Source organism: Xylona heveae (assembly GCF_001619985.1).
Source record: "Xylona heveae TC161 unplaced genomic scaffold L228scaffold_6, whole genome shotgun sequence".
Classification (NCBI taxonomy): Eukaryota; Fungi; Ascomycota; class Xylonomycetes; order Xylonales; family Xylonaceae; genus Xylona; species Xylona heveae.
Window position 1 is genome coordinate 621,551 of NW_017264198.1, and position 25,640 is coordinate 647,190.

The 25,640-nt window shown below is 49.0% G+C and overlaps 12 protein-coding genes across 12 annotated transcripts; 5 read left to right on the top strand and 7 right to left on the bottom strand.

The window, feature by feature from the left end:
- The first annotated feature begins 212 nt into the window (after window positions 1-212).
- On the top strand, window positions 213-4,785 carry L228DRAFT_147771 (hypothetical protein). The gene is made up of 2 exons (XM_018329247.1): window positions 213-678; window positions 806-4,785. The coding sequence occupies exons 1-2, from the start codon at window positions 464-466 to the stop codon at window positions 4,395-4,397; spliced, it is 3,807 nt and encodes a 1,268-aa protein (XP_018187724.1). The 5' UTR covers window positions 213-463; the 3' UTR covers window positions 4,398-4,785.
- A 566-nt stretch (window positions 4,786-5,351) lies between these two features.
- Window positions 5,352-6,433, bottom strand: L228DRAFT_247795 (hypothetical protein). Its single transcript, XM_018332722.1, has 2 exons — window positions 5,835-6,433; window positions 5,352-5,771 (listed from the first exon to the last, which is right to left on the bottom strand). Exons 1-2 carry the CDS (start codon window positions 6,423-6,425, stop codon window positions 5,727-5,729), a joined length of 636 nt encoding a protein of 211 aa, XP_018187725.1. The 5' UTR covers window positions 6,426-6,433; the 3' UTR covers window positions 5,352-5,726.
- A 166-nt stretch (window positions 6,434-6,599) lies between these two features.
- On the bottom strand, window positions 6,600-7,773 carry L228DRAFT_198278 (eukaryotic type KH-domain (KH-domain type I); the record flags this gene model as incomplete). Its single annotated transcript, XM_018329619.1, has 5 exons — window positions 6,600-6,706; window positions 6,762-6,870; window positions 6,936-7,159; window positions 7,377-7,594; window positions 7,649-7,773. Coding segments are annotated over 5 exons (783 nt in total), but the record flags the coding sequence as incomplete, so codon positions are not given.
- Window positions 7,774-8,847: 1,074 nt separating this feature from the next.
- Window positions 8,848-9,747, top strand: L228DRAFT_239176 (glutathione S-transferase II; the record flags this gene model as incomplete). The annotated part of the gene is made up of 3 exons (XM_018331120.1): window positions 8,848-8,911; window positions 8,987-9,011; window positions 9,072-9,747. 3 exons carry the CDS (start codon window positions 8,848-8,850, stop codon window positions 9,745-9,747), a joined length of 765 nt encoding a protein of 254 aa, XP_018187727.1.
- Window positions 9,748-9,853: 106 nt separating this feature from the next.
- Window positions 9,854-12,716, bottom strand: L228DRAFT_261382 (hypothetical protein; the record flags this gene model as incomplete). The annotated part of the gene is made up of 3 exons (XM_018334330.1): window positions 9,854-11,452; window positions 11,509-11,798; window positions 11,852-12,716. 3 exons carry the CDS (start codon window positions 12,714-12,716, stop codon window positions 9,938-9,940), a joined length of 2,670 nt encoding a protein of 889 aa, XP_018187728.1. The 3' UTR covers window positions 9,854-9,937.
- A 455-nt stretch (window positions 12,717-13,171) lies between these two features.
- L228DRAFT_261383 (hypothetical protein) lies at window positions 13,172-14,773 on the bottom strand. The gene is made up of 7 exons (XM_018334331.1): window positions 14,585-14,773; window positions 14,505-14,521; window positions 14,430-14,453; window positions 13,997-14,368; window positions 13,895-13,941; window positions 13,755-13,840; window positions 13,172-13,698 (listed from the first exon to the last, which is right to left on the bottom strand). Exons 1-7 carry the CDS (start codon window positions 14,595-14,597, stop codon window positions 13,256-13,258), a joined length of 1,002 nt encoding a protein of 333 aa, XP_018187729.1. The 5' UTR covers window positions 14,598-14,773; the 3' UTR covers window positions 13,172-13,255.
- Window positions 14,774-14,968: 195 nt separating this feature from the next.
- L228DRAFT_283349 (hypothetical protein) lies at window positions 14,969-16,908 on the top strand. Its single transcript, XM_018336108.1, has 4 exons — window positions 14,969-15,158; window positions 15,225-15,255; window positions 15,366-15,805; window positions 15,914-16,908. Exons 1-4 carry the CDS (start codon window positions 15,023-15,025, stop codon window positions 16,714-16,716), a joined length of 1,410 nt encoding a protein of 469 aa, XP_018187730.1. The 5' UTR covers window positions 14,969-15,022; the 3' UTR covers window positions 16,717-16,908.
- An 876-nt stretch (window positions 16,909-17,784) lies between these two features.
- L228DRAFT_268661 (hypothetical protein) lies at window positions 17,785-18,592 on the bottom strand (the record flags this gene model as incomplete). Its single annotated transcript, XM_018335176.1, has 2 exons — window positions 17,785-17,878; window positions 17,943-18,592. 2 exons carry the CDS (start codon window positions 18,590-18,592, stop codon window positions 17,785-17,787), a joined length of 744 nt encoding a protein of 247 aa, XP_018187731.1.
- A 792-nt stretch (window positions 18,593-19,384) lies between these two features.
- On the top strand, window positions 19,385-20,032 carry L228DRAFT_147860 (splicing factor 3B, subunit 5). The gene is made up of 4 exons (XM_018329248.1): window positions 19,385-19,428; window positions 19,490-19,696; window positions 19,749-19,781; window positions 19,867-20,032. The coding sequence occupies exons 1-4, from the start codon at window positions 19,426-19,428 to the stop codon at window positions 19,876-19,878; spliced, it is 255 nt and encodes an 84-aa protein (XP_018187732.1). The 5' UTR covers window positions 19,385-19,425; the 3' UTR covers window positions 19,879-20,032.
- Window positions 20,033-20,186: 154 nt separating this feature from the next.
- Window positions 20,187-21,089, top strand: L228DRAFT_268663 (hypothetical protein; the record flags this gene model as incomplete). Its single annotated transcript, XM_018335177.1, has 1 exon — window positions 20,187-21,089. The coding sequence occupies one exon, from the start codon at window positions 20,187-20,189 to the stop codon at window positions 21,087-21,089; it is 903 nt and encodes a 300-aa protein (XP_018187733.1).
- A 161-nt stretch (window positions 21,090-21,250) lies between these two features.
- Window positions 21,251-23,002, bottom strand: L228DRAFT_268664 (hypothetical protein; the record flags this gene model as incomplete). Its single annotated transcript, XM_018335178.1, has 4 exons — window positions 21,251-21,280; window positions 21,374-21,852; window positions 21,929-22,511; window positions 22,760-23,002. 4 exons carry the CDS (start codon window positions 23,000-23,002, stop codon window positions 21,251-21,253), a joined length of 1,335 nt encoding a protein of 444 aa, XP_018187734.1.
- A 643-nt stretch (window positions 23,003-23,645) lies between these two features.
- Window positions 23,646-25,280, bottom strand: L228DRAFT_147898 (Pal1-domain-containing protein). Its single transcript, XM_018329249.1, has 2 exons — window positions 24,908-25,280; window positions 23,646-24,851 (listed from the first exon to the last, which is right to left on the bottom strand). Exons 1-2 carry the CDS (start codon window positions 25,095-25,097, stop codon window positions 24,046-24,048), a joined length of 996 nt encoding a protein of 331 aa, XP_018187735.1. The 5' UTR covers window positions 25,098-25,280; the 3' UTR covers window positions 23,646-24,045.
- Between the last annotated feature and the right edge of the window lie 360 nt (window positions 25,281-25,640).

A 25,640-nucleotide genomic window follows, 5' to 3' on the forward strand; every position in this document is an offset into this window, starting at 1 on the left:
CTATGCAACAGCGCGTCGCCTTCTGGGAGAAGTCTATTTGGTCTTTAATGAAGTGATACATGTGAGATAAAATGGTGCGCGGCCGAATTGAGTTTTGACGTAGGTGAAAACGGCTAGAAGTCTAAACTGGCGCGTACGGTCGCCAAGAGTCCGGAGAGAGCAGGTATAGTGGTATTTGCCTTAGGAGTGGCACCCGTTCCGGGACCGTATCAGAAGTGCTTACTCCTATGAAGTCAGAGAGACTGCCACTTACCCTCTGATTTTCCTTTGAACTCTCTGGACGTCGACTCAACCCTTTCTCTATTACTGATTTGCCAAAGGAACTTGGCAGAGATTCTTTGTTCCAGCTCCATGATAGGGCCAGTGTCATCGCGCTGTCCTGCTTTAACGTCCGCTCTGCCCCTAGCGGACTCAACTCCAATTGCAATCAACCGCTGGCGATTGCTTTCTGTCCGCTGCACAAATGAACGCCGTTCGCCAGAAATGCCGACCAAAGCATCAAGTCCTGGTGCTAAAATGCTATCCTAAGCTGCAAAAGAATGCAGCCGAAGTCAAGCCCAACTCGAGTGAACTGAGCTATTTGTTGTATTATGCGAGCACCAGACGCAGCAAGGTTCAGAAAGTTGGCGTTTTTCTTGAAAAGAGAACGGCTAGTGACCTCTGGAGAGGCCGCATCGCGTATGTGTATCTTAATCACTGCCAATTTCGACCCTGATGTGCCTTCCTATGCAGACTGGAGCAAATCTGCGCTTAGACGTGATGGCCGGAGATTGCTTACAATGAAGTTCACTAATTGTCTTTACAGAAATGTACAAATTACATTGCAAATTCTTCATGCGTTAATCGAAAAGTCTCCCCGGGACCTGTCTCTTTTTGCTTCTTCGGTCCTTCGAATCTTGAGCAGTATAGTGGGGTCCAAAGACATTACGCTCGTGGAAGACTCGCTCCCCACACTCGAGGCTCTATGTCTGCATCAGGATGCTGCCACTCTTGGCGCAGATCAAGAGTATAACAATCAATTCCAAGACTTGATTGCTTCGTACGCTAGTTTCGCAGCCGACCACCCTCCGTCCGAAACAAAAGGGCCAATAAGTGCACCACTTGCTATCAGATGGCGAAACGTTGGACTGAGAGCAATCAAGACTCTGACATCCTCAGAAGGTCTTGCCGTAGATGCTGGAAGACAATTCGGACGTACTATCATGCCTGTGATCCTCCGAAACTTGTGGTCTGACAATGACGAATATTTAATCGCGTTGGACCAGCGAGAGCAAGCACAAGAGCAGACAGACAAGGACCAAGCAGTCAGGCGCAGAATGAGTGTTGCGACTGTGAGAACAGCAGATCAGACAGATGCGAACGTTGCCGTCGCTTCCGGAACTGCCGCCGATGCCGACAAGGAAGCTGAGGCAGAAGTTGGGGTCTTAGCTCTTCAGAGTCTTAAGCAGATTTTCACAGTCAACAATAGGGTGCAGGTTCGCGCTGCCACCGATGCTACCTTGAAGTTTATCGTTGGCAAAGCATCTTCAAGCAGCACACATAAAGAAGATTCAGTACCTCAAAGTTCACGAAGCTTCAGAGGATGGGGCACTACCTTGATTGAGATGATTGCAAAATGGACTCCTGTCCAAGACCGTTTTGTGATTCTTGTAACAGCTATGGAGAGCATGGTCAAGAGTCCCGTCGCGGAGGACGATTTTGAACGTCAAATTATATTGGCGACTTTGGTGGGCTGGTTGCTGAGCTCCAAAGTCAACCTCATTGGGCTCAGCGTCATGGATGTTCTACTGGGTCTGATACACCATATTCAACTCGTTCTTCAACTAGGCGGGAGAGGTTTTGAGAATGTACCTCCTGTTCAACCAATGGATGAGCTTGGATCAGAAAAAGTCTCCGGAAACGCTCCGCGCCAAGGTCCCTCAGCCCCTGGTTTCTCTACGGGAGAGAAATCTGATGTTATCTGCTCAGCATCTCCACTGCGAATTGAGCTCTTAGCCAAGCTACAAAAGTGCATCGGGGATTTGGCAACGCATGTTTATTATACTGATCAGATATCCGATATGATTTCGGCATTGTTGGCACGATTGAAGCCCAATTCTGCATCCACGGTGATCAATGTCGTATCTGCAATCACCAATCCTACCGCTGCAGCTAACGCCATCTCGAATTCTTCTAATCTGCAAGAAAAACCAAATACGGATGACTTTTTCTCTTTTGGGACGGCCCGATTGACAGCACTTCAAGCTGTCAAGGAGATCTTGGTCACTGCAAATCTACGCACCTCTGCCGCAGGTGCATCCGGGATCGGAAGAAACAAAGTCAGAGCAAACGTTTGGGATGGCACGCAGTGGCTGCTGCGGGACAGCGATGTCAAGGTCCAGAGAGCGTATGTGGATGCTTTGAATACTTGGATGAAATTCGAAGTGGACAAGGCGCAACTCCAAGCTCTGAATGAACCGTCCCTGGCCAAACCTGCGCAGAAAGCCGAAAACCCTGATCCCGAAGGCTCGCTGGGTACTACCAGACGGGCAGTTTCAAATGCCTCTCGTCGTGATCGCTCGCCAAAAGCGCATCGAACTAGCTTTGTGGAACTTCTCCACTTTGCAATCTACGAGTCGGCGAGAAGAGCTGATGGGACAAAAGAAGATTATTTGGTGCTCCATCTCTTGCTCTGGTCAATGCTTGAAAATTTGGGTATTTGCGCTCTCAAAAGCGGTCTACCGATGATTTTCCGCTTACAGGAGGAGATCCAAAGTATCGATAATCCCTCAGCCAAAGTCAAGCTAGGCAGCCTGGTGCACGGTTATCTGTGGACTATCACAGAGAAATACGACTTGGACACTTCCTGGGTCGGAAGGGAAATCCACAATGAGATTAGTCGAAGAAAACATAAGGGATTATGGCTCGACGAAATAAGGGTACCAGCTCTTCAGCTGGATCAAATTCGCAGAAGGACAGACGGTGCTTCTGCGCTTAATCTCCCACCGAACGTCCTTCATGCTGAAGCGCTTAAGCCGTTTGATGATCGACCGGCACTCGTTGAATTAATCGCCGCAGCGTACCCAGCGTCTGTAGCCTCACCCCCCTCAAGTCCACCCAGCTCGCCCGGACGCGCATCGGTAAGTGCGTCTCGCAGCTACTTTGCCGATCGGCGGGAACTGCCTGCAAGGGTTAAGGAAAGAATGCTCTCCACATGGAGCCAAGAAGCCATCATTGAAAGTATCGAGAAAGAAAACAGTCGGGCGTTTTCTCTGAATGGCTCCCGCGCAGGCACTAGCCGTTCAGCTACACGCAACTTTCTCACCGTCAATGGTGGGACGGAGAAGGGATCTCCTGATCAGTTTGCGGGCCTCATCAGCCATCAGACATTTCTCAAGAGCAGACCTCCGTCAATGGCGTACGGGCTTGTTGGTAGTGGGTGTCCAGCACTCCGTCGGGCGAGTGCTCAGGAGAACCCCCCAACACCAATCAGCAGCTCTAGCAGACTGTCAACGGTGCGAGTGGATGAACTTAAACGCTATCTTTCCGGTGATACTCGCGCCATTTCTTCGCCCCGGCACGATCTACATCATTACATGAGCAATGACGCCAGCAGCGAAAGTATGGTCAGTGCAGGCTCCTCAGAGTCCCAGCTCTCATCAGGCCAAAACATGTCTACTGCTGTGCATATCGCCCCTACCACTACCAAAAACGTGGCGCCCGCGGATCAAGCGAATGCAAGCCAAACGCCCGCGATTCCTCGTCCCACGAGTGATCGTCCGCGCTCGACGTCAACCTCATCAAATGAGCCGCGCCGGGAACACTCGAGGCACTCTAGCCGAGAAGGCTCCATTGCTGCTCGCCGCTTGAGCGGTGGTGGTCTTGCCACTGCAATTGTCGACGATGCACAGGTTCAATTCGATCCAACCGCCGATGTCGTCCCTCCGGTGCCGCCGCTGCCGCCATCACTTTCGCTTCCGGGATCGTACCCTGGTGAAATTATTCGCAGCCCGTCCTCTGGAAATATTGCTGTTACGGCTGACGGTTCGGCCGTTCCACTTACGGGCACTACCGCCTCACAGAGCGATGAAGCTGGTCGCACAACCAGCCCCAAGACGCCCAAGCGCGAGAAGAGCCACAGCCGCAGCAGCGGCACGACCAGTGGCGGCGGCGGCGGTGGTGGTGGCGTCCTCATCAACAGTGCTCTCCGAAGCCCAACAGCTAGCAATACCGTCAATGGAGACAAAACCCGTCGCCACAGTCTGAGCAGCTCGAAAAGAAAAGGTCCCTCGAGCGGAACAGATGGCAGTTTCGGCATCGATCTAGATGGTCTCCTGAATGGAATTCAAGTTCCCACCACCTCTGCGCGCGTCAATGACGCCAAGTGGACCGCCCCTCTCGGACGGCCACCATATTAAATTCTTCTTTTCTCCTCCTTTCTTCTTCCCCGCCTTCTCCTTGCGCCCCATTTCCCGTCCCTGAGACCTTTTGTCAGCGTACATAACACGAGCGTTTCCAGATTTTGACCCGATTCAGCTTTTGTACTTATTTTGTTGATTTGCCCCTACATCGTTCTCCTTTCCTTTCCTTTCCTTCTCTTCGCCCTTTCTCTCTTTCCCGTTCTTTGCTTCTCGCTCCCTTCGTTTGGCTTTTGTATTCTTTTCTTTTATCCCGATCCTTATTCTGCATCGTCGTGTCGTTGCTTCCCCCCTACCCTTTACTCCAATTTTTCCCAATGTCAATTCAGCATCTCTTCCGTATCCTTTTTTGTCTATTTCTGTCTATTAAAGCTCTTGTTCGTATTCATATTGTTCGTTACTGTCAATGCACATATTATACCTCCCTTTTTATTTTTACCTTTTCTTTTCCTTTTTAGTTCTTTTGTTCTTGCTTTCGGCCTTTGTCTTTTGGCTTTCTTGATCACCTATTTAGCTTGGCTTGGCATGACTTGGCTCGGGCATCTCGCTCGCACCATTCGCACTTGCCCGCCCCCTTGTTGAAAATTTGCCCCGTTGAACATACATTTTGTGAAACATAGTTAGCTGTAGCTTTCTAATTCTCCTTCACTCTTATCCTATCTGTGCCTTTTTTTTTCGGTCGGGTGTGGTTTAGCTCATCTCATCTCATCCCACTCTTGTAATGTGTAGTACTCTTTTAAACTCCACTTGTGTTCGAATTGCGACTTGTATCTACCTACTTTACTTCTGATGTTGCTTGGTCGAAGCCGCTATTGTACATATCATTGGTTGATTGGTCTTGTAGCTCACACGGAATCAATGTACAAGCGATTGCATCATAATCACTCTACTGAGCACTTGATGTCATTGAATAAGAATCAGTACAAGGAACTATTGTATTGCTAAATTTGAATTCTCGATTGTTAATGACACTAGCAAAGGAAGATTACGATAGAAAATATAAATGTGACGTATTGGGTTTCGAAAGAAAATGTTACGGGAGCTCAGGTATACCAGATCGCTGGGAATAGAAAGAACACACGGAAAACGGTTTCAGTCATGTCCGAGAGCGATTGATATTACCATCTCGAAAAGAGACGCTCGAGCAGCACTAATCTCCAATCTTTCATCCGTATAGTGGTTTGCTTCCTAATACATTTCATATTTGATGGGAGCATATACCCGTGAAGGATATGATCAAGAGAACGAGAACAATAAACAAAAGCAGCATTTTGAAAAAATTACTGTCAAAGGCGGGTCTACTGACGACCGTGGCTTGGAATTTCGAAATTAGGCACCTGGCGGAGGTGGTGGCGGAGGCAAGTCGCTTGGAGGCTGAAAGGTGTTAGTATCAAATGTTCTTCTTAAAAGAATTTATTTTTTCAGATAGACACTTACCGGAGGCGGGGGGATATCGCCCGGCGGGGGCGGAGGAGGCGGCGGGCTACCACCTGGTGGCGCGGGCGGTGCAGGAGGCGCGCCATATCCAGCATACATTCCACCTAAGCCAGGCGGAGCACCCACGCCTGGAGCACCTGGAAGTCCGGGCGGAGCCCCCATGGAAGCTGATTGGTACGCAGCTGCAGCATCGCCATAGCCACCGTAGTTGTAGCCGCCATAGCCGCCATAGCCACCAGAGCCACCAGGAGGCGGAGGAGGTGCAGCAGCTGCCTGCTGCCATGGAGCAGCCCCACCTGGAGGAGCGCCGTATGCACCATGGCCACCGTAGTGATCTCCGCCCCTGTTGCCTTGGTTGCCGCCGGCCCATGGAGGAAGCGAGGAGCCTCCGTCACGGTAATCGTCGCGAGGACCACGATCATCACGACGCTGCCATGGGGCCGGCCCGCCAGTTGGACCACGTTGCCAGGGCTTGAGGTCACGATCTCGGCCATAGCCATCAGGGCCCTGTTCCTGTTCGCCAGGGCCAGCTTCGATGGCTTGTTGGGCGGCACCAGGTTCGAGCGGCGCACCGCCGGACAGCTCATTCATGAGCGACTAAAGGAAAAGTGTAAATATGCATTGCACGGCTTATGAGTAAATATTGGGGTCTTGACTTACCTCGTACTCGCGATCAACGGCATCACCAAGACCTCTACCGGGAGGAGCACGGCCAAGACCGCCGCGGTCATCGTTGCGCCAGCTAGCGCCCCTCTGGCGGTCAGGACAATCCCTGGCCATGTGACCAGCATTTCCACAGACGCGACAGATGATATTGGCAGTGAAGTTGCGCTGCTCGGGGCAATCGTATTTGCGATGTCCGATTTGTCCGCCTATTAAACATTAACCGGAATTCTCGCATACAAAGGGGGAATTAAAGGTACTCACAGTTCTGACAAGCTTGATTCTCATCATCTCGCAGAGTACCGTTGAGCGCCGCGAGTTCACGAAGCTGGTTCCGCTTGAGCTCGTTTTGTCCTTCAGGAATCGAGGCGGCCTAGAACCAGGTTAGATGAATGCCCATAGTGAAAATAACAAGAGACGCCAAGGAGGATTACTCACAGTCTCAACGACATTATGAATCAACTTTTTAGCTTTGTTAACCTTCTCTTCAGTATCGGCCATGATCAGACAATGCAGATCTTCTTCCTGGTTGCTGGTGTGAGCAGCATCAGAACGTCCTTTTCCTTCTTTGACGGAGCCTTTGCCACGAATGGCAATCTTGGCACCAGACTCCGTTTCCATCTTCTTAAGGGTGTTGCCACGAGGTCCGATAAGAAGTCCAACTTTAGTAAGAAAGAAGTAGCTAAGTGTTAGTCTTTGTAGGTCAATCAAGTAGAGCAATGTGTGAGTAAAGCAACCGGGTTAGTGACAAAGCACAGCCGCATCCTCCGAAGAATGCCGCATGCATTGCCCAAAAAGGAAAAAAGAAAAAAGATAAGAAAACAGAGGGCAAAAGGTTAGAGAGGTTAGAGGTTAGAAATTGAGGGTTAGCAATCATACTGAAGTTAATTTCCGGATAATCGTTGACCGGCACATAGACCTTCTCCTGAGTCTTAGTAGGACGTCTGTAGTCAGACGGCGGGTGGTAGTTAGGGATCGCCTTCATAGCCTTCTCGATAAGCTTATGGCGCTCGTCTTCCAAACGCTTACGATATCTGTACTCGCGCGTATTGACACGACGACCAAAGTTATCATACTGCGGAGGAGGTGACGGAGACCTGGTACGCTTAAATTAGTATTGAGAATATGAAGGAGCGAGAATGAACGCTTACCTGTGGCCATCCGCCGGAACAACATCGTTGATGCGCAGTTTCTGGCTAATCTCTTCGATACGCAAGTGCAAGGTATATGCTTCCAGCTGTTCGTTGGTCATGTTGGCCATGATCATAGTGGGCAAGCCCATCAGACCAGCAGCCTTATTCTCCTGGGCATCACCCCATCGGTTTCTCTTCTTCCGCTTCTTTGTGCCATCGACCGGATCAGCTGGATAGGTGTTAGTATATTTTCAGCTCTTTCACAGAGAAAAATTGAAGCTAGGAGGACTCACATCTAACTGGACTCCGACCGCGCTTCAGGGCCACGTCGACCTCGGCGCCGGGTGAAGGTCGGCCATTGCCATCTTCATCATCACCAAAACGGCGTCGACTGCCGAGAGGGATGTTGTTCGAGCCTGTCATACCCTGATTACGCCACGACATCTTGCTCACAAGGCTCAGCCGAGATATCGGGTTAGAAAAACAACGGATGTCGCGAGATGAAGCTGCACTGAATAGTTGAAAGATCCGCCACTTCTCAAGTTGTCTCCGACAAATGGTGAATCTATTCCCAATCGAGCCAAGTACAATTCAAGCAGAAAAAGTAAGTGCGCGAATCATGTGACCGATTTTGTCAAATTATGAATTGGATAAATTTGTGCTATGCATAGGGGTCTCCTGTTGATTAGATCAATATCATAGATTAGATAATAGTGGATCGGCCAGTTACGTAGTACGCCCGCCGACAGAGCCAAAGCTCAGAATTAGTTATACCATAGCTACCTTAGGTTGTAATATGAGTCAACAACGCAGATATGTATCATATATAATATGTGCGTTGCCTAGTCAAGTGTATCTAAGGAGTTTGGAAGACCTCAGAGTGTGATTTTACTACAAGCTCTATAAGCTAAGAGCAATTGTCATCAGTATCATAGACAAAACACTCCGCATTGCGGGGCAACCTCCTTCCGTCATGCGAAATGTGCTTATAAATCCGATGGCAGGGTCATGAGTATGTAATCCGTGATACCTTCGCAAGGAACTGCATGAATGATCAACTTGGAATTGTACACGTAGCTCTTTTCTTAAATATAAATACCACCGTGTATAACAATTGGATTCCTCTGACCAAACATCCTCTCTGTTCTGCTCCTTTCATGCTAGCTTTGTGAATGCTTGGCCGCGCTACTCAACTAAGTAAACATATCTTGTCCGCCATGTCGACCCGCAAGACTTCCGACATTACACTCTACACGGCTCAGACGCCCAATGGGATTAAGAGTAAATCTTCCTCTTCTTTTATTTTCGGATAATCTTCCTTCGAAATGCGTGGGCTAACGGTTGATTCACATATAGTTTCCATTTTGCTGGAGGAGCTAGGGTATTTAATTTCCACCAAACTATGATGCTTTGATTCGGCTGGAACTAACCCTCAATTTAGTCTCCCATACCGTGTCGAAAACATTGGCATCAGCACGAATAGACAAAAGGAGCCATGGTTCTTGGAAATTAACCCAAACGGGCGCATTCCTGCCATCACTGACACTTTCACTGATGGCCAGAAGATCAACGTTTTTGAGAGTGGCTCTGTTATGAAATATCTTGTGGATCAATATGACAAGGACCACAAAGTCTCATACCCGACAGGGACCAGGGAAGACTATGAAGTGAACAACTGGCTCTTTTTCATGAACTCAGGCGTAGGCCCAATGCAGGGCCAGGCAAACCATTTCTATCGCTACGCGCCGGAAAAGATTCAGTATGGCATCAACCGGTACCAGAACGAGACGCGCCGTCTCTACCGCGTTTTGGACACGCATCTCAAGGAGAAGTCAAAATCTGGGTACTTGGTGGGTGACCGGTGTACTATTGCCGACATTGCACACTGGGGATGGGTCGCCGCGGCGGGATGGGCCGGCGTCGACATTGAAGAGTTTCCACACCTCAAAGCCTGGGAGGAGAAGTTGCTAGCGCGCCCAGGATTTGAGAAGGGTAGACATGTACCTTCACCACACACGATCAAGGAAAAGATCAAGGATCAAGCTGCTGCTGCACGCGAGGCTGAGAAGGCAAAGCAATGGATTCAGGCGGGTATGAAGGAGGATGCACAGAAATGAAAGCATTAAGGTTGCTCACTGGGCTAGTATAGGGAGGAATGAGGTGCAGAACTTTTAAGCTTAAAAGCAAGAAGGCATTACAGGAATAAATTTCATTAAATTCGATCTATCTAATCTGATTGGAGATTGAAGCCGAAATATAGCGTGAAGTTCAGCTCAGTCCGGCCTGCCTACTATATGCCTTGGCAGATTAAGCCGTTGGTGAAGCCATTTGAGCATCATGATGTGCTTCCTTATTCTCTGCCATTTCTTCGTCGGTACCATTGGCAGACTGTGACAAATGTTGTGTGTCAGGCTGTCGGTCTTCATACTTGTAGTCCTTGTCAAAGAGGATGACAGCGGAGTAGGCTGCTTGGACAAATCTTCCAAAGTCTATATGGGTATCATTCTGAACAACTTGTGCGCCTTTTTCAAAAGCTGGTACTGCGGTGGCCTCCGGCTGATCCGCTGAAGCAGAAATATCAGTGTGCTCTTGCTCTACGGCATCCGTAACACTGGGAATATCGGAACTCTTTTCCATTGAGAGTCTTAACTCCCCGCGTCGACCGCCGAACTTCCCGGCCTCAATGCTAGTATACGATGCATTCCAGCCTTCAAATGGGAAGTGAATGGACTCCCTGTAGTCTAGTCCACCAAATAAATAATCTACCTCAGTCTGCTGAGTGCTCGCCGGTTCTGAACGTTTCTCGCTGTTGGTGTCTTGAATCAGCCAGTTTGGAAGAGAGACTGTTAATGCTGAGGGCGTGCGGAGCCGTTCTTTGCCCCTAATATTGAGAGAGCTTTCATTGAGGAACCTTTGAAACTGCTTGTCGGTTCCAGGATTTGCCAGTTCAACATATGATCTGGTAATGAATCGAGCATCTCCCGGCCGCTGTGGCAGCAGAAGGTCTGAGACCCGTTCTCCTATTATAGCCCTGATGCTCTGAACTTGAGGCTGCTCTGTCGTGACTGGAATGGAAAGCACGATCTCGATGGACGGGATGTTTTGGAAGAGATTTCCACCTCGCTCAGACCATGGCGAGGGAATGAGGCGAATCTTGATAAATTCTGCCGTAAGTGGGATGCCTACGTTAAGCTCTTGTAGGAGATTCTGGGTGGCCAAGAAAGAGCCTGAAAGCGGTCTGCGTGCGCTACCAGTCTCTGATATTTTCTCTGCCGGGCATGGTTGAGGGTCAATTAATCTTGGAGTTTCATGGATAATCTTTCCAATAAGAGCAAATGTCTCTCGAGTAATCTGGCTCTCCCATCTAGCAATCGAAAACGAGTTTTCTTGCTGTGTCGCATTTTGACCGGTCTTTGATTGTTCAAAGGATTCAGTTAATGTGTCATCAAACTTGATGTCGGCATTCTCAGGGGTTTGTGATCCTATAGGTATAGGTGCACTCGCATGAGTCTTTTCGAGCTTAGAAACGATCGTCTCTGGGATCAAATCTTCTCCAGGTGGTCGGGTCTGCGCATCCTGCGTTTCCGCGGCCGGTTCTTCCTTCGTAGTTGCATAGCTCCATCTCGACCAGACTTTCTGTCGATCATTCCAAGGCAAATTCACGTGCGGTGGTTCGGGCACTAGAATGCCGCGCAATCGCTCATGCTTTCCATGCCACAAAAGCTGCTGCTGACAATTCAAATCAGATTGTACCGATGATAGAAGAAGCCGTCTTGCGTCATCTGCGTCGTTCGCGTTGGAATCGAAATAGTAGATATCGAGCTATAATGTGTTAACATTTTCCATGAACAATCCCTTGGAGTTGAACGTGCTCGAACCTTTTGTGTGCCTGGAACATCTTCGATCAAAGTTCCAGTAATCTCGCTGACCATTTTCTTTGTTAACTCAGAAAAGGTGTGATACCCAAGTGGTTCGTCCTTTTTGAGGACCGACTGCAAGGGAGTGAGATCGAGCTCCATTTGGCGAACTCTCTTCAGCGTCGTCTCAATATCTCGAGCTACAAGCAGGGAATTTTCTTTGTCTGCTGTCACTCGAAGGAGCCCACCGGAGCGCGATACGTCGATCTTTGCGTTTCTCCTTTCAGCAAACTTCTTTAGGTAGCCTCGACCTAAAGGACATCAGTATGAAACCTAGCGTTCAAATCCTTGCGTGATTACCCACGTTCTCCCAGAAGCATTGCCAGATCCGAAGACTGTAGTCGCAGATAGAGTTCCCCTATAGATTCGATCTCTTCCCGGATCTCCACTTTCCATAGCTTGCGAAGGATTCGCGTTGCCAGCGCGGCTTTAGTTTTAGAGTCATCGCTAGCCGTAGGAATATCGAAAGGATAACTCAGAAACGGTCTTTCGCCGAGAGTCCAATTAGACATTTCCAGGATTTTGGTTCGCGCCTCCTCTTTCTTTTCCGGCTTCTCCTTGTCTCGGACACCCTCGGACTGAGTCTCATCGAGTGGCGGTGGAAAGAGGTTGATATATTGTAGTAACTGACTTGACGTAAACCCATCTTGTAGGCTTTTCAGGATTTCGTTAAATGTCGTTTTCGGGATAAGACGTGAAGATGTTGGAGGACGATTTCTCTCGATATTTCGTCTGACTCCATCTTCGCCTACTAATCCCCTCTCCGCTTCGATTGAATCCAGTAAATCTGTCCCCGAGAGATATTTTTCGTCACTTTCAACAGAGAACGGTCGTTTCCTCCGGGGACCTAGTTTTGCGTCTCGAAAAATGATAACCTCGGAGGGCTTCCCTAACGAATCGATTTCTAAAGGGGCCGACGCTTCGCGAACACTACCGCCGCGATGCCTCCTCACTCCTCCGCCGGGATAGAATGTTCTGTATGGTCTATAGCTTCGCGATGACCTCCTTGGAGGCGGTTGTTCTGGCGCCGCATCAGTAGAGGAAAGCCGGGTAGCTTGAACAATGTTTGGGGTCCATTGGCGCTGAAGGGCAGTAGTCGTGCGGCCGCTGGCCAGTCGGACTTGACATCTCAAACAAATTGAGACATCAGAAGCCGAACGCACAAACATGGAGGTCAGCGAAACTCCCGAAGAAGGAGAAGAGTGAGTTTATGTTGTGTACACCAAGCAACGTGCCTTGAACATAAATTTGTTTCCTCATGTTCCTTATTCTTGTCTCTCTACTTTTAGAGCGGAAACTTCCGCGGTGATGTTCCGATTCGCCAATACCTACGTTATGAGAGCTTTATTGTCCAAATAAGTTCAAGCTTGCCATATATCCTGGAGTATTGTTGAGATTTGGTCATGCCAGAAGCAAATGTCTAGTGTTTTCATGTAAAGCAGAGCTGTTTCTATCTACGCTCAGTATAATTCTAGTGTTTTTCACGGAATTTGGGAAAAAATATTTCTTTTCCTATTTATTCTGGTATATATATATTCGGGGGCTTCTAGGCCGCCACATTGAAACGCGATGAGAGACAGGGGTAGGCACTGAGTTCAATAATCCAGGGGAAGGAAAAAAAAAAGGAAATTCGGGAATAGAGGTAAGTGTTGAGTAATAAAATTATAATAGCGGACATGGTTGTGGTATATTCATCTGGCAAAATAGGTCAATCGTGCGATGGAATTTGCCAACTCCGCAAATCTTCACGAGCATCAAATTCATCAACAACATTGCGAGCCTGCCGTCCTAGCCTTGGTGGGCCACTGCTCTGCTGACTAGCGGAAGTTGTCGTGGCATCACCTTCAGCATCCAGCCGAGAGTTTGACTTTACGCTGGAAGCGCCGAAGCCGGAATTGTCGCGCCGGTGGCGGCTAGATCTTCTTCCTTCACCATCGCTCATTGAGTCGCTGCTCTCTCCAATACTGGTCTTGCTTCGCTGACTTCGATGCGTGGGTTTTCTCTCCCAACCTGTACCACCCGCAAAGATATTCTCGACACACTGATCAGCGGGCAACTCATTGGCTGGCGCTGACCACCACGCGGCCAGAGTCTGACGGTATATGTCTTGTTGTGCCTCAGTCTCGCGGGATTTGGCGATGGACGGGATTTCTTTCCTTTAGATTAGCAAGAGAGAAACGGTGGACAGGGTGCTATTGCCGACTTACGCCCACGCTCGTCCTGTTGCTCGCTTTGCTCGTTGGCAATGATGCCAGCGATACCGCCAAACACCGGTGCTGATCTCAATGGTGGACTAGACAATGTTAGTCCTGCAGATTTTGTAAAAATTTCTACTTTATAGACGCACGCAATAAAGTTCTTCTCGCCCTCAAGAAGTTTCATGTAAATGGAGATCTGGAATGCCGGCGGTCAGCCTCCAACCTTGTTCCTCATTACGTCGTTGAATTACCTTTAGAGTACTATTTATCTTGCTGTCTTGCATGAGATATCGTCGAACCATAGCTGATTCATCATTGGTGTCGCTTTCTGCGACGTACTCGGCTAGATTGAGCTTCACGAGCCCAAGCGTGATGCTCTCTCCCTTGCTTCCAGAAGCATATACTTGGACAACTTCAAAATGAATCTCGGAAGATTGTAGCATCCCATGTTTATCTACGACTAGCCGGACATGTAAAGTCTTCTCATAGTCCCAGATCACCTTATGCTCCTTGATCATACTCTTTGAAGTTCGGCCACGGTGCTCCGCGGACGTCGACAGGGGAAGGTGCCATTTCACATAAGAGGTTCCTGAGACCAGGGGGACATTGTTGAGATCTAAGATCTAAATATGAAATATATGAGCGTGGGACTATGGACGAGGCGGGTGGGTTATGGTATCATACCTTGAGGCGAAGCTCGAATTTGGGCTTTGTTTTTAATTAGTCACTCATTGCACGTAGTTTTGAAAGGGGACTCACACGACGAGCCTTGGGTACTAATAATTGAAATTGATTAGTCTATGACATAATTATATAAGAATATATAGGCTAGATCTCACCAAAAGCCTGCATAATGTATGAAGGGTTGCGGTGTTTCGGGGAGGCAGCTTCACCCGAGTATCGCTCCACGAGTCCTAGTCGTTGACTGTACCGACAATATTCTGTTCGAAAAGTGTCGTAAGCTCTATCATTATGACTTTAGAAAAGTCGTTAGGTTGAATCATTAAAGCATCCCGCCAAACAAACTGCGCACCATCGGCGTTGCGGCAGATGGATGTCAGCTATGATATAACTGACCATTTGTCGGAGACAACGGCAACGGTAAATGCCGTAATATTGTTCGATCGATCAAGATGATCAGATAAGCGATAACCTTAATTCCCTTGTCAAGCTGCATTTCCAACCCGGACCACTTCATATGAAAATACGACCGACAGTGAGCTCTGCAATGTCTACCACTCAGCTCCGAGATCACAGAGAACGCCAATAACCAAATAATGACTCGATTCGAAGACCAAATAGCAGACACCGTGCTGGAAACTTTCGACGCTCTTCCAGCAAAGCGCAAACCCCGTCAACGCGAGGATGGATCGCGAGAATGGGTCCCTCTATCAGGCATTGTGCTTTCTAAAGGTGCGCGTTCACAGTTGAACCGGTTTGAGGGAGAGCCAAAAAGAACTAATGGATTTCCTAGAAAAGGTAGCAATGAATTAGCATGCGTGTCACTAGGGTATGTCCTATGCCTCCCTTCTCGCACTCCATCACCCAAGTCACCTGCCCTTCTCAAAACACTACGTCCCCGAAACGCAACATTGAGACTGACAAATGCATTGTACACAGGACAGGCATGAAATGTCTTCCACGATCGAAAATCCCACAGGCCAATGGCATGGTACTACATGACTGTCACGCTGAGATACTGGCCATCCGCTCATTCAACAGATTTCTCATACAAGAGTGCCACGACCTAGTTCTCGCCGGAGAGCAGAGCTCCCGGTTCGTCCGACGACGTAGACAGAGCGAGATTTCTACGACTTCATTTCAGCCATTTGCCATGAACAACGACATTCGTATCCACATGTTTAGCTCCGAAGCGCCGTGCGGAGACGCCAGCATGGAATTGACCATGTCCGCGCAGGAAGACCCAACACCATGGGCTGTACCGCCACCAGCAACAATACCAACCGATGCGTCACTGGATCAAACCTTGTCTTCATCAGCGCAAGCACTTCCCGGGAGAGCATACTTTTCGCAACTCGGCGTCGTGCGTCGAAAACCATGTACGTTCCTTTTTTTATTCTTTCTTCTTCCATCAGTGCCATCCCCAGTCCTAAATCAAAGCGCGTTTACCCATTCAAGACGAAAGTACTGACAATTTATGCCCCCAGCGCGCCCTGATGCGCCGCCAACGCTTTCAAAATCATGTAGCGACAAGATGGCACATATGCAATCAACCTCTCTCCTCTCGTCTGTCGCATCCCTCCTTATCCACCCTTCTTCTGCATATCTCTCAACTCTCGTCCTTCCTGAATCACAGTATTCCGCCACCGCATGCACGCGAGCCTTTAGCCCCAGCGGGAGGCTTAAAGCTCTTGCGGGACGTCAGTGGGAAGGCGGCTATGCATTTCAGCCATTCGACGTCCGGACCGCGACGCGGGATTTCATTTGGTCGCGGAGGAATCCTGCCAGTGTTACCGCTTCTTCAATAGCGCCTGTGACTCCAGCAATCGGGGACGGGCGCAGCAGCAGCAGCAGCAGCATCGAAAGTACCGGCCCAAAATACATTGCAAGTAATCTTTCTGCAGTACATACTTCTACTCCGCGCGATCAACCACCAAGTAAACAACTGCAGGAGACCCTCATCAATGGCGTCTTGCAAGGCCGCAAGATCTTTGACCCGCGCGGCGCCAGCATTCTGTGCCGCAAGCGGATGTGGCGCGCTGTCGTGGACGTGTTGGCCCTTGCAACAGCCGCAGCAGCAGGAGCGGGGACAACGGGCGCCATATCCTCGTCACATCCGTCAGGCCCAAGTTCAAACTTTGACCAAGCTCAATATGAAACATACGAGACACTCAAATCGAGAAATCCGCTCCTTGAAAGTCGACGGAAAGTCAAGGCAGACGTACGCAGCGCATCGGGCCTACCGGAGTGGGTGCGTAATGACGGGGATGAAGATTTTAGATTAGATTAATGTTGAGAGATTAATTGTACATCAAGGATAAACACAAATGGTTTTTCTTGGTTTGACATGGACATATTGTCCCAATTGTATTTTTATATAGAGTCCTAGTTCCTTTCCGGGCCAAAATGCTCGTCGAGATATCCAAGGTAGATACATGCAAAGCTTAAATAGGAGGGAGTGAACAATTCGACGACATGTATGAAATGCGAACACCTATATACATATACAGATATATTTTCTTTCCAAAGCGGCTCGATGTTTTGGCTTCAGCAAAATCAGGACCGAGAACTATGCTGACGACTGTGTTAAGGCAAGTCCGGCGTGAGAGCACTACGCTGAGAAAAAGGAAAGCTTCGCCTGCCCTGCTCAATTCGGGTGTATTTTCCAGATATTGAGTTCTTGGTCGGCAGGATGCATGTTACATGCAGTGGCTAACGTCAACAGGAACCCCAAAGCTGCCAAAGGCCTAATACCCAAAAATCATCCGTGAACGCCATTCCGTGATGCAATATCGTGTCTCGTAACTTCAGACGCGAAGTAACGTTGCGGCAAATCTTGATGAGAAATACTCAAGAGTGAATAAGATGAGACGTGATCGAAAGCCGCGTTAAGAATATAGCAAACAAATCGGCGAGAAATGCGAGCTGAGAAGCATGGTGAAGATGGTGGGGCCGGATAATTAATTCAGAGATTACTGCTGATGTTGAACATGGAACAGGATCGACAGGATAAGTTCCCTGATAAGAGCAAACATGATCCCCAAAAGGCAAATTTGTCGCTGTTCAAGGTTCGGCGAAAGAACCATGGCCACTCATAGTAGCCGTATGGATCTTCTCGCTTGGATCTCTTCACGGACAAGAAGTAGGAGATTCCTGGCAAGATCATAGTGCCGAGAACAAGCTGCTGCGTGAGGACAATAGCGAATCCGCATACGATGAAGTGAGGCGTAAAAAATTAGGACGTTGCATGAGTGCGGAATAGTGGTAGAAAGAGACCGATGTCCTATGCCGCGGAAATGCCTCTCCGACTGGCCAATCCGGTCTCGAAGTGATGCAAAGCCAAGACCAGAAGGCAACTTTAGCCTTCTGTTTCATCCATTGCATCGTCGAAACGCCCCTTTTCCAGCGGCGCTCGTAGGGTATCGTTTTTGGGACTAGGTTGTGGAGAGGACCTTAAACCGTTAACAGTTGGGTCTAAGGACAGAGAAGGGGGCACAAGAGAGTCGCACGACTTACCTCGAATGTATGCCATTCTCCTGGCCATCTATTGCTCTGACTTTGGATTTACTTTCGTCAGTCTCACCGTCTTCAAACTCCCGTTCCTTTCGTTTTCTGCTCAATAGAGCCTGCTCATCCTGGATATCCTCTTCGACTGGTTTCATCTGAGGAGCTTCATTGATTGATCGAGGGAGACCGTTCTCTTCTTTTTTGGCTTGTTTCGCCGCCCGTTGTGCGCGGGATTTCTCCTCCACTTTCAATTCAACCTCTCGTTGGGCAACGAGTTCCTTTATGTCTTCCTCGACACGGTCGTCGTTTTCTTTGCAGGCTGTAAGCCCGCTGACAGCGTACCGGAGCAATTCCTCGACAGCTGCCTCGTTGACTCCTCGGTTGGTGATGTCGCCATATTGATCTTGCAGTTCAGCAAGTATTTTGTCATAATGTTTCGTCCCTTCCTTGAGCACACCGCCGTAGACAGATCCGCCTGGGGTTGTCAACTTCCTAAAGTAGGGCCCGGATACCATTTTGTTTACCGGGTTCTCATGGACGCGTCTTGGATCATCCTCGTCGAGCATAAGTCCGTCGTATGCGACATCGCCGTGTATGTCATTCATGTTTGGTTCCGCCGAGGACGGCGCCGCAGGTGTCGCAAGGGTTAGGTCAGCCATGCTTCTTCCGCAGTCCTAGCGGATAACTCTCAATGGCGACCTGCGCCCAGCAGTAACCCTGGTTAACTTAACAGACGTCCGAGCTTCAACAGTGCTGTAGGTTTGCGCGCTTCTGACAATTATTGATGCTGAGTGCCTCTCGAGTAACCACACCTGGATGATGGGCTATCAGAGCTTTGGCGCTCACTGGCCTCGGACGAGTTAGCCAATAAGTCCACGTTCTTGACAAAGCAAGAAGGGAGAAAAGATAAAGCAAAGAGATATCTGCAGCAGAACATGACACGAGGCAATTCGAAAGAAGCCCTGATCGGAGGCTGCAAATGAAGTGAATTAGGTGCTACACGGCGAAGACGGGCAGAATTCCGCTTCCATCTCCGCAAACAGCAACGCCAAATGCAGCTCCACAACAAAGCTGGCCTTCCTCTGCGAGTCATCGTCGAAAAATGACAAATTACAGATAGTTTGTAGTACAACGGCAAAAGACTAACTTACAATTGTTTTCACTGGCCCAATTCTTGAGGGCAAATGGTGTGAGAAGCTGAGGGATTGAGTTGATGGTCTGAGGACGACCGGGGAGTCTCAGATCAACCGACTCTGGTCGCCCAGGTGAAGACTTCTCGGCTATTCGACCAAAACCGATAAGCGAAGGCGGTGAGCTTGATACGTCAATCATCTGTACTGTAATGCTGTAAATGGTACTCAGAGGAGCCGCGCTAAACTAAATCAAGCAAACGCTTTCGTTCTGCGCCATCGACTCTTCCCCAGAGCCAATCTTCCAGCCCATTTCAGCTTTCAAGCATCTCCAAGGTCCTTGTAACTGCCTTCCAGTAATCATGGTACGTGCCCCGTTATTCAACTATTCATTGTCCTAAGCTAATACTTGTCTTCCTCTATTAGGCGGACAAGCTTCGCGCACAGCAGCAGCTCGAACAGTTGCAAAGTCGTTACGTCGGTACCGGCCATGCTGATACGACCAAGTTTGAGTGGACCAGCAATATCCAGCGTGACAGCTACGCAAGCTACATTGGCCACCCGCCATTGCTCTCGTACATGGCTATTGGAATGGGGGAACCAAAAGAAAAAGTGCGGGCAAAAATGATTGAGGTGAGTGCGTTTCTTTCCGCCGCCCAAGCAATCCAGCTGACAACGCGAGCAGAAAATGATACAACCAGTTGGAAAGCCGCCAGAGGTATGTTACTTTTAGAATATCCCGAGGGAACATTTCCCGTCATTGTTTCAAAGATAGTCATTCTGACCCCTTCTCTTCCGTGCAGATGCAAGATTGATAGGATTATTTGTCATTCTCCATGTGTCGAGTTTTATGTTTGGCAAGACTGGACAGGCGTTGCCGGCGATTTGTCTTATATTATCAATTTCATTTAATCCACTGTAAAATACCGCTTTCAGACTCACGATATAATGGAAAATATTTTCTGCATCCCCCCGTCGTCGACAATATTCTATGCACTTTATCAAGCACAGCCAGATATCCACCTTCATGCTCGAGCGGAGATTGATCTCTTTTCGAACGATATTCTTTAATAAACATCTTTCAGCCTTCCACAACGATTGACAAACCGATAGCCGCAACAAGATGCCACCGCGACCGCGTCAGAATCCGCACCCGCCAGCGCTCCCATCCCATCTCTCCTACAAATCCGCACTTGTCCTACTTCCTCCAGCATCCATAACTCCACCAATACAATCGCTACGGCGTGTGCATGACCGCAATTTCCGCCGCTGGCCACCGCATATCAACCTCATTTACCCGTTTCTCGCCCAGCCAAGCGCGCAACTCGAGTCGAACATCCTACCCCGTTTGCAAAAGACTGCGCAGTGCATTCCGCGCTTTACAGTAAACTTGTCCAAAATATCTCACTTCAGACACGGGCCTAAAAGCGCCACCATTTATCTCGCTACAGGCGATGCAAGTCAATCGTCTTCAAACGCTTGTTTTCATGCCATTCCTGCCATTTCCGGGAGAAACGACGCTGTTACAGGAAACAAGGTCGAGGATCAAGCCCAAGCACAGATTTCCACCTGCTCAGGCCCTGAAATCCACCCCCAGACTATCCCATCAAATCAAAAATCTGACGAGAATACGCGAGACGAGAACGGCATACATGCGCTTCAGGCCGCATTACAGACCGAATTCGCCGAATGTGATGCAGACAAGAGACCATTTACTCCGCACTTGTCCCTAGGTCAAGCCAAGGCCGAATCGAGCGTGACAGATTTCGAAAAAGAGGTGGAGCGTGTCATTCGGCGGTTTGTAAGTGGCTACAGTGTTGACACTGCTCCAGACCGCAGCGAACAAAATGCGGAAGAGAGTGAGAACATCGTTGGAACCGCCAGTCATGCTCAACCTGATACTTCTTCGGATGATCTAGGCGGTTCGAGGGAACTGCAGTTTCCCATCGAGCGTATTTGTGTTCTTGAACGGAGTGGTTTCGATGATCCTTTCCGAGTCGTTGCAGATGTGCCTCTTGGTAATTAGTCATTATAACTCGACTGAGGAATCTCTGTAAGCCTCGAGTATCTCTGATTAGTCGAATTGAACCTGATTCCATATTATTTTCTGTCGAGTTTCCTCTCAGACAAGGACGTATACTCAGTCCGTGAATGTATAATACTGCTTTGGAACTGCATAGCGCGCCATCAAAAGGCATTCAAAATCCTAAACTCATCCTGCGTGAACAACATTCATCAGCTGTCACTTCCCCGTGCCAACATACGTAGTACTAACACAAGAAACACACCCCAAAGGAGACCAAAACTTACCACCACAAAAGCAGACCATCTCCCCTGTCTAGCACTATTTCTGTCGTCAAGGACTTCAATCACATCCACCATTTGCGCATCATGACCATTCGATCGACTGCCCGCATACACGACTTCTGCGTCTCGAATCCCCTTCGGAACCCTCGACAAGAACAGATGCGTATCCACGCAATGAGCGAAACTCTTTCCCAGAGCTGGTTTTCCCGGCGTAGACGCAAAGATGGACACGCGGCTGCCGTCATCGTCATCGTTGTCATCAAAGTCTCCATGATTGTTCTTCGGTATCTGCCCGCGGGAAGCTGCGTGGAAGGTGAAGCTTTCTTCGTCAGATCGGAAGGCTGATGGCGTGGACCGCTGATGAGGATAAGGATATTTCTGTGTTTGTGGGAGGACAATTGAGTTGAGTAGAATCGTGCAAATGTCGTAGTCGTGCGTCAAGTGGCGCAGGGAACGGAGAAATGGCATCAGAAGGCCATGAGCTGGCCGAAGTATCAGTCATACCATTGGTAATTGAGGACAGGGGGGCATAAAGTGACAAGTGATATTCCTGCGTACCTTGCACATGGTCATTTTTCATCATGGGCGATACGACATGCACAATGTTGTCGATGATGATCATGCCGATGCCGTTTCTATGGCCTGTAGCGTTTTGCTCCGTTGAGGCACCAGGCTCTGCGAACTCAGGGGTGTGATGTTCTTTTTCTGATTCCATTTCCTCGTCTTCACCTTCGTCGTCCTCATCTTGACTGTCTGCGATTTCTGCTTTTCCTGCTACTTCTCCAACTTCTCTAAACACTGTATCTTCTGCATCTTCTGTCTTGAATGCCGGAGCATCTCCACGTACTTCTGGATGAGTTGGTATATCCAATCTCATCACCGCACTCAGTTCATCCACCGCTTCAATGACGCCGAAAAAGTCAAATACGCCCATGACCTTGACCCTATCTAGCACCGTATTGATCTTGGCGTCGACATGCTGATGCTGATGCTGATGCTCTGACAAGACCGACTCACTTTCAAGTCGTGCCCTTAGCAGTCCCGCAAAGAACAAGACGTCAAAGCCACCCGTAGTATCAATGACAACGCCATCACTCAGTGGATTTTGCAAGAGATGGTTTGCAAGCGTATGCAACGCTATCTATCAATCATTATCAGCTCTTTTCCCTTTCCTCTGAGTGCCCTCCCAATTCCCAATTCACAGTTCCCCAATTTCACACTTTCCACAACAACTTCAAACAAAAGAAATACGCATTGAAATAGACACATCTTCCCAGCAAAGAAACAAATAAAGAACAATAATAAAGGTCGTCACTCAAGTAAAAGCACACCGAGGCTCAATTCAAAACACGGCAGGTAAAACGAATAAAGACAAACAAAAATACATACGAGCGTCCCTCTTCCATCTTGCCTTAGCAATCCTCCGCTCAACGCGGCGATACTGCCGTAGTCGAACCCGCCATCCAAGACTTCATCATCGATAGCGGAACAACAACCAGTCCCGATCCGAGACCCTGTATTAGTGCTGTTGTCGCTTCGATTGCGGAGTCTCGCTGCTTCTTTTTCTTCTTCGATTTCCAGAAGCACGTGTCCGAGAATTGGAGATGCAGGCTGGACCGCGTCGTTGGCCATTTTTTGCGGCCCCGTGTTGTTTACAAAGCGGAACCCGGCTGGTGGTATATAAGGTATGATTAACTATTGGTGGTTGACCTTGTTGCCGTGGTCCGCTAGAGTTGATTCAACATCGGGTTCCTACGTATATAAGATATGCATGGGAATATACAGTACCAGGTCACAACAGCGGCATAAGTATGGCGTCGATAGAACGTATCAATTGAACAAGCAACTTTTCCCATCTAATACTTCCTACACGTAAGTTGTTTTTTAATTTTTCCATATCTCACCAATCCTAGAACATGTTCTTCCGACTAGATCAAGCGATAAGCATTGTCAACGTCGCGTACATTTCTTCCCGGATCGCGGCGGTAATCTACATTGGAACATCACGGCTACAAATTGTGAGTGCATACAGTTGATTAAATAATTACCAAACAAATAATAAAAAAGAAGGGAGCTTCATTTCGGAAAATGAGCTCGACTTTGTGTGTGTGTGTGTGTGTGCTTTCGGATATCCCGACCAAGAAAATGTAGTTTGGTGACAATTATAAAAGGAGAATAGCAATGGTGGATTGAATTGATAAAGCAATAAAGCATTGAGAAACAGGTCCACTGCTCCAATGCGCGTTATCCTGCCAGAATAATAAAGACCCCGATCCCCAGACCCAGACTATCCTGCAGCAGAAGAAATTAAAAAAAAAAAAAAAAAAAAAAAAGGGAAAACCAGACAAACTGATATTGATAGACGGAGCCTCAAGCAAGCCACATGAACAACCTTATTCATTAACCCAAACCAAATGGCAAAGAAGGGAAACCAACGATGTTGCCGACGTTTTCCAAGTCGTTAAACAACGCACTTCCCGAGATTACAACGCTGGAACGCGAAACACCCTTCTTCCCCAGCTCCATGGCGTGCATGTTCAATGTAGAATAGAAGTAAGACCTCAAATGGACAGAGCAAGGCAGTAGTTTTACCCCGTTCACGGGTAGCAATGAACACTCAAGTATGGCTTTAGGCGCCCCGCTCCGTGAACATGATTGCCTAGTCAACAATGCACTCACCGCTCAGGCCGGGAGCGACGAGGGCCCTTAATACTCTTGACACGGCTCAAAAACCCGCTCGGTTTAGACTCGGGCTCTCCATAGCCGTCCGAAGTTGACCGCCTCTCTAAACCTCTCATAGGCGAGCTAGGTGTTCGAGCTCTTCCGGTGCGCTCGTTCTCTGCAATCTTGATGCTGGCGCCCTTCTTTTCATAGGCATCATCGTAGTCGTGAAAGAAGGGGTTCTTCTCACTGAGTCGACTCCTGCCACCCGCACTTTGGACCGTGATCGGCTGCCTGGGGGATAACTCGCCTGAACCACGGAAGTCATAGCGAGGCTCCGGGGACACAATTCGGCCATTGGAGTGTGGATTCGCCGAAATGCCACGAATTCGCTGCGCCAAAGACCGCTTGCGTTGAAGACCACCAGCGAACTGCGGGGCTGTACCCTCAGTCTCAGATTGACGGCGTTGAATCGCAGATCGAGACGCAGGTGCGCCTTCAAGAAAGGTGGAGGTGCCGAGACCCATGCTCTCATCACCATGCACTTGTGTAATACGCTGATTAGCGTTGAAGTCCTCCGGACGGTCTGCACCCCTTGGACGGATTCCTTCAGGTTCAAGGCCTGCCGAGCCAAAGTCCTGTGTCGCATCGGCAGTGCGACCGTGGAAAAGATTGAGGTCAATATTCTTGTTTAGAGGACCCGGCCCGCCCAGGGCGTTGTTGGTCGAATCTTCCGGAAATGCTTGCATGGGAGCCCGACCATCCTTCTTACGATTGCGGTGAGGATTGCACGCATCAAAAGGCCCATCGTGATGAAACTCTGTAAAATTGTCAGCCATTGTTTTCTGGGATGCGGCTTCAGCCATGACAACTTACGCCCTGGTCCATAAAGACCGGTGACATCAAGCTTGTCGATTAGGTCCAGGGTTTGAAGGTGCCTCTTGCTCCGCGATGAAGAACCCTTTTCGCGTCGTCTCTCGTCCTTGTGACGTGCCTCCCTCTCGCGACGCCGGCGCCTTCTCTCTTCCTGCTCCGTCTCAGCAAAGATTTTAGAGGCGCGATCCATGGCCGAAGACTCCGAGTTTCCTCGGGGTCGACGATTCTCGCGAGCACGAGAGACGTCAATGGGATCGGCAAAGATGTCGAGAGGCTCCTGAGAGGGCCTTTGTGGCCGAGCAGATGGGGGCAATCGGCCGCTCTTCTGGTCGCCGGTGGACCTGCTGGCGCTGTGATTAGGCACAGTAGGATTTCTCGTGAGGAATTGTCCTATTTGTTAAAGTCAGCAGGATGATTCAACGCCAGAAAGATCTCAGGCTTACCGTTGGGAGTCGGGCGATCGTTAAGCGTCAGATTGTCCTGCATGGCGTGAAGTCGGTCAGCAAACGGAAAAGGATGTTGTGGTCAAGTGCGGCCATTCAAAGATGAGGTGGGGTTAGGCCAATGTATCCATGGCGACCCGTCTGGAATGGAGGCCCCGCGAAAAGGAAATTGCCCCTCCGCTTGTGATCATATCAACAGGTTCCCCCCACCCCCACCGGCGCCTACAAGGATATCGACGTGGATAGAGGAAAGGATACAGAGGGCGAAAAAGGGAAACAAGACGTACAAA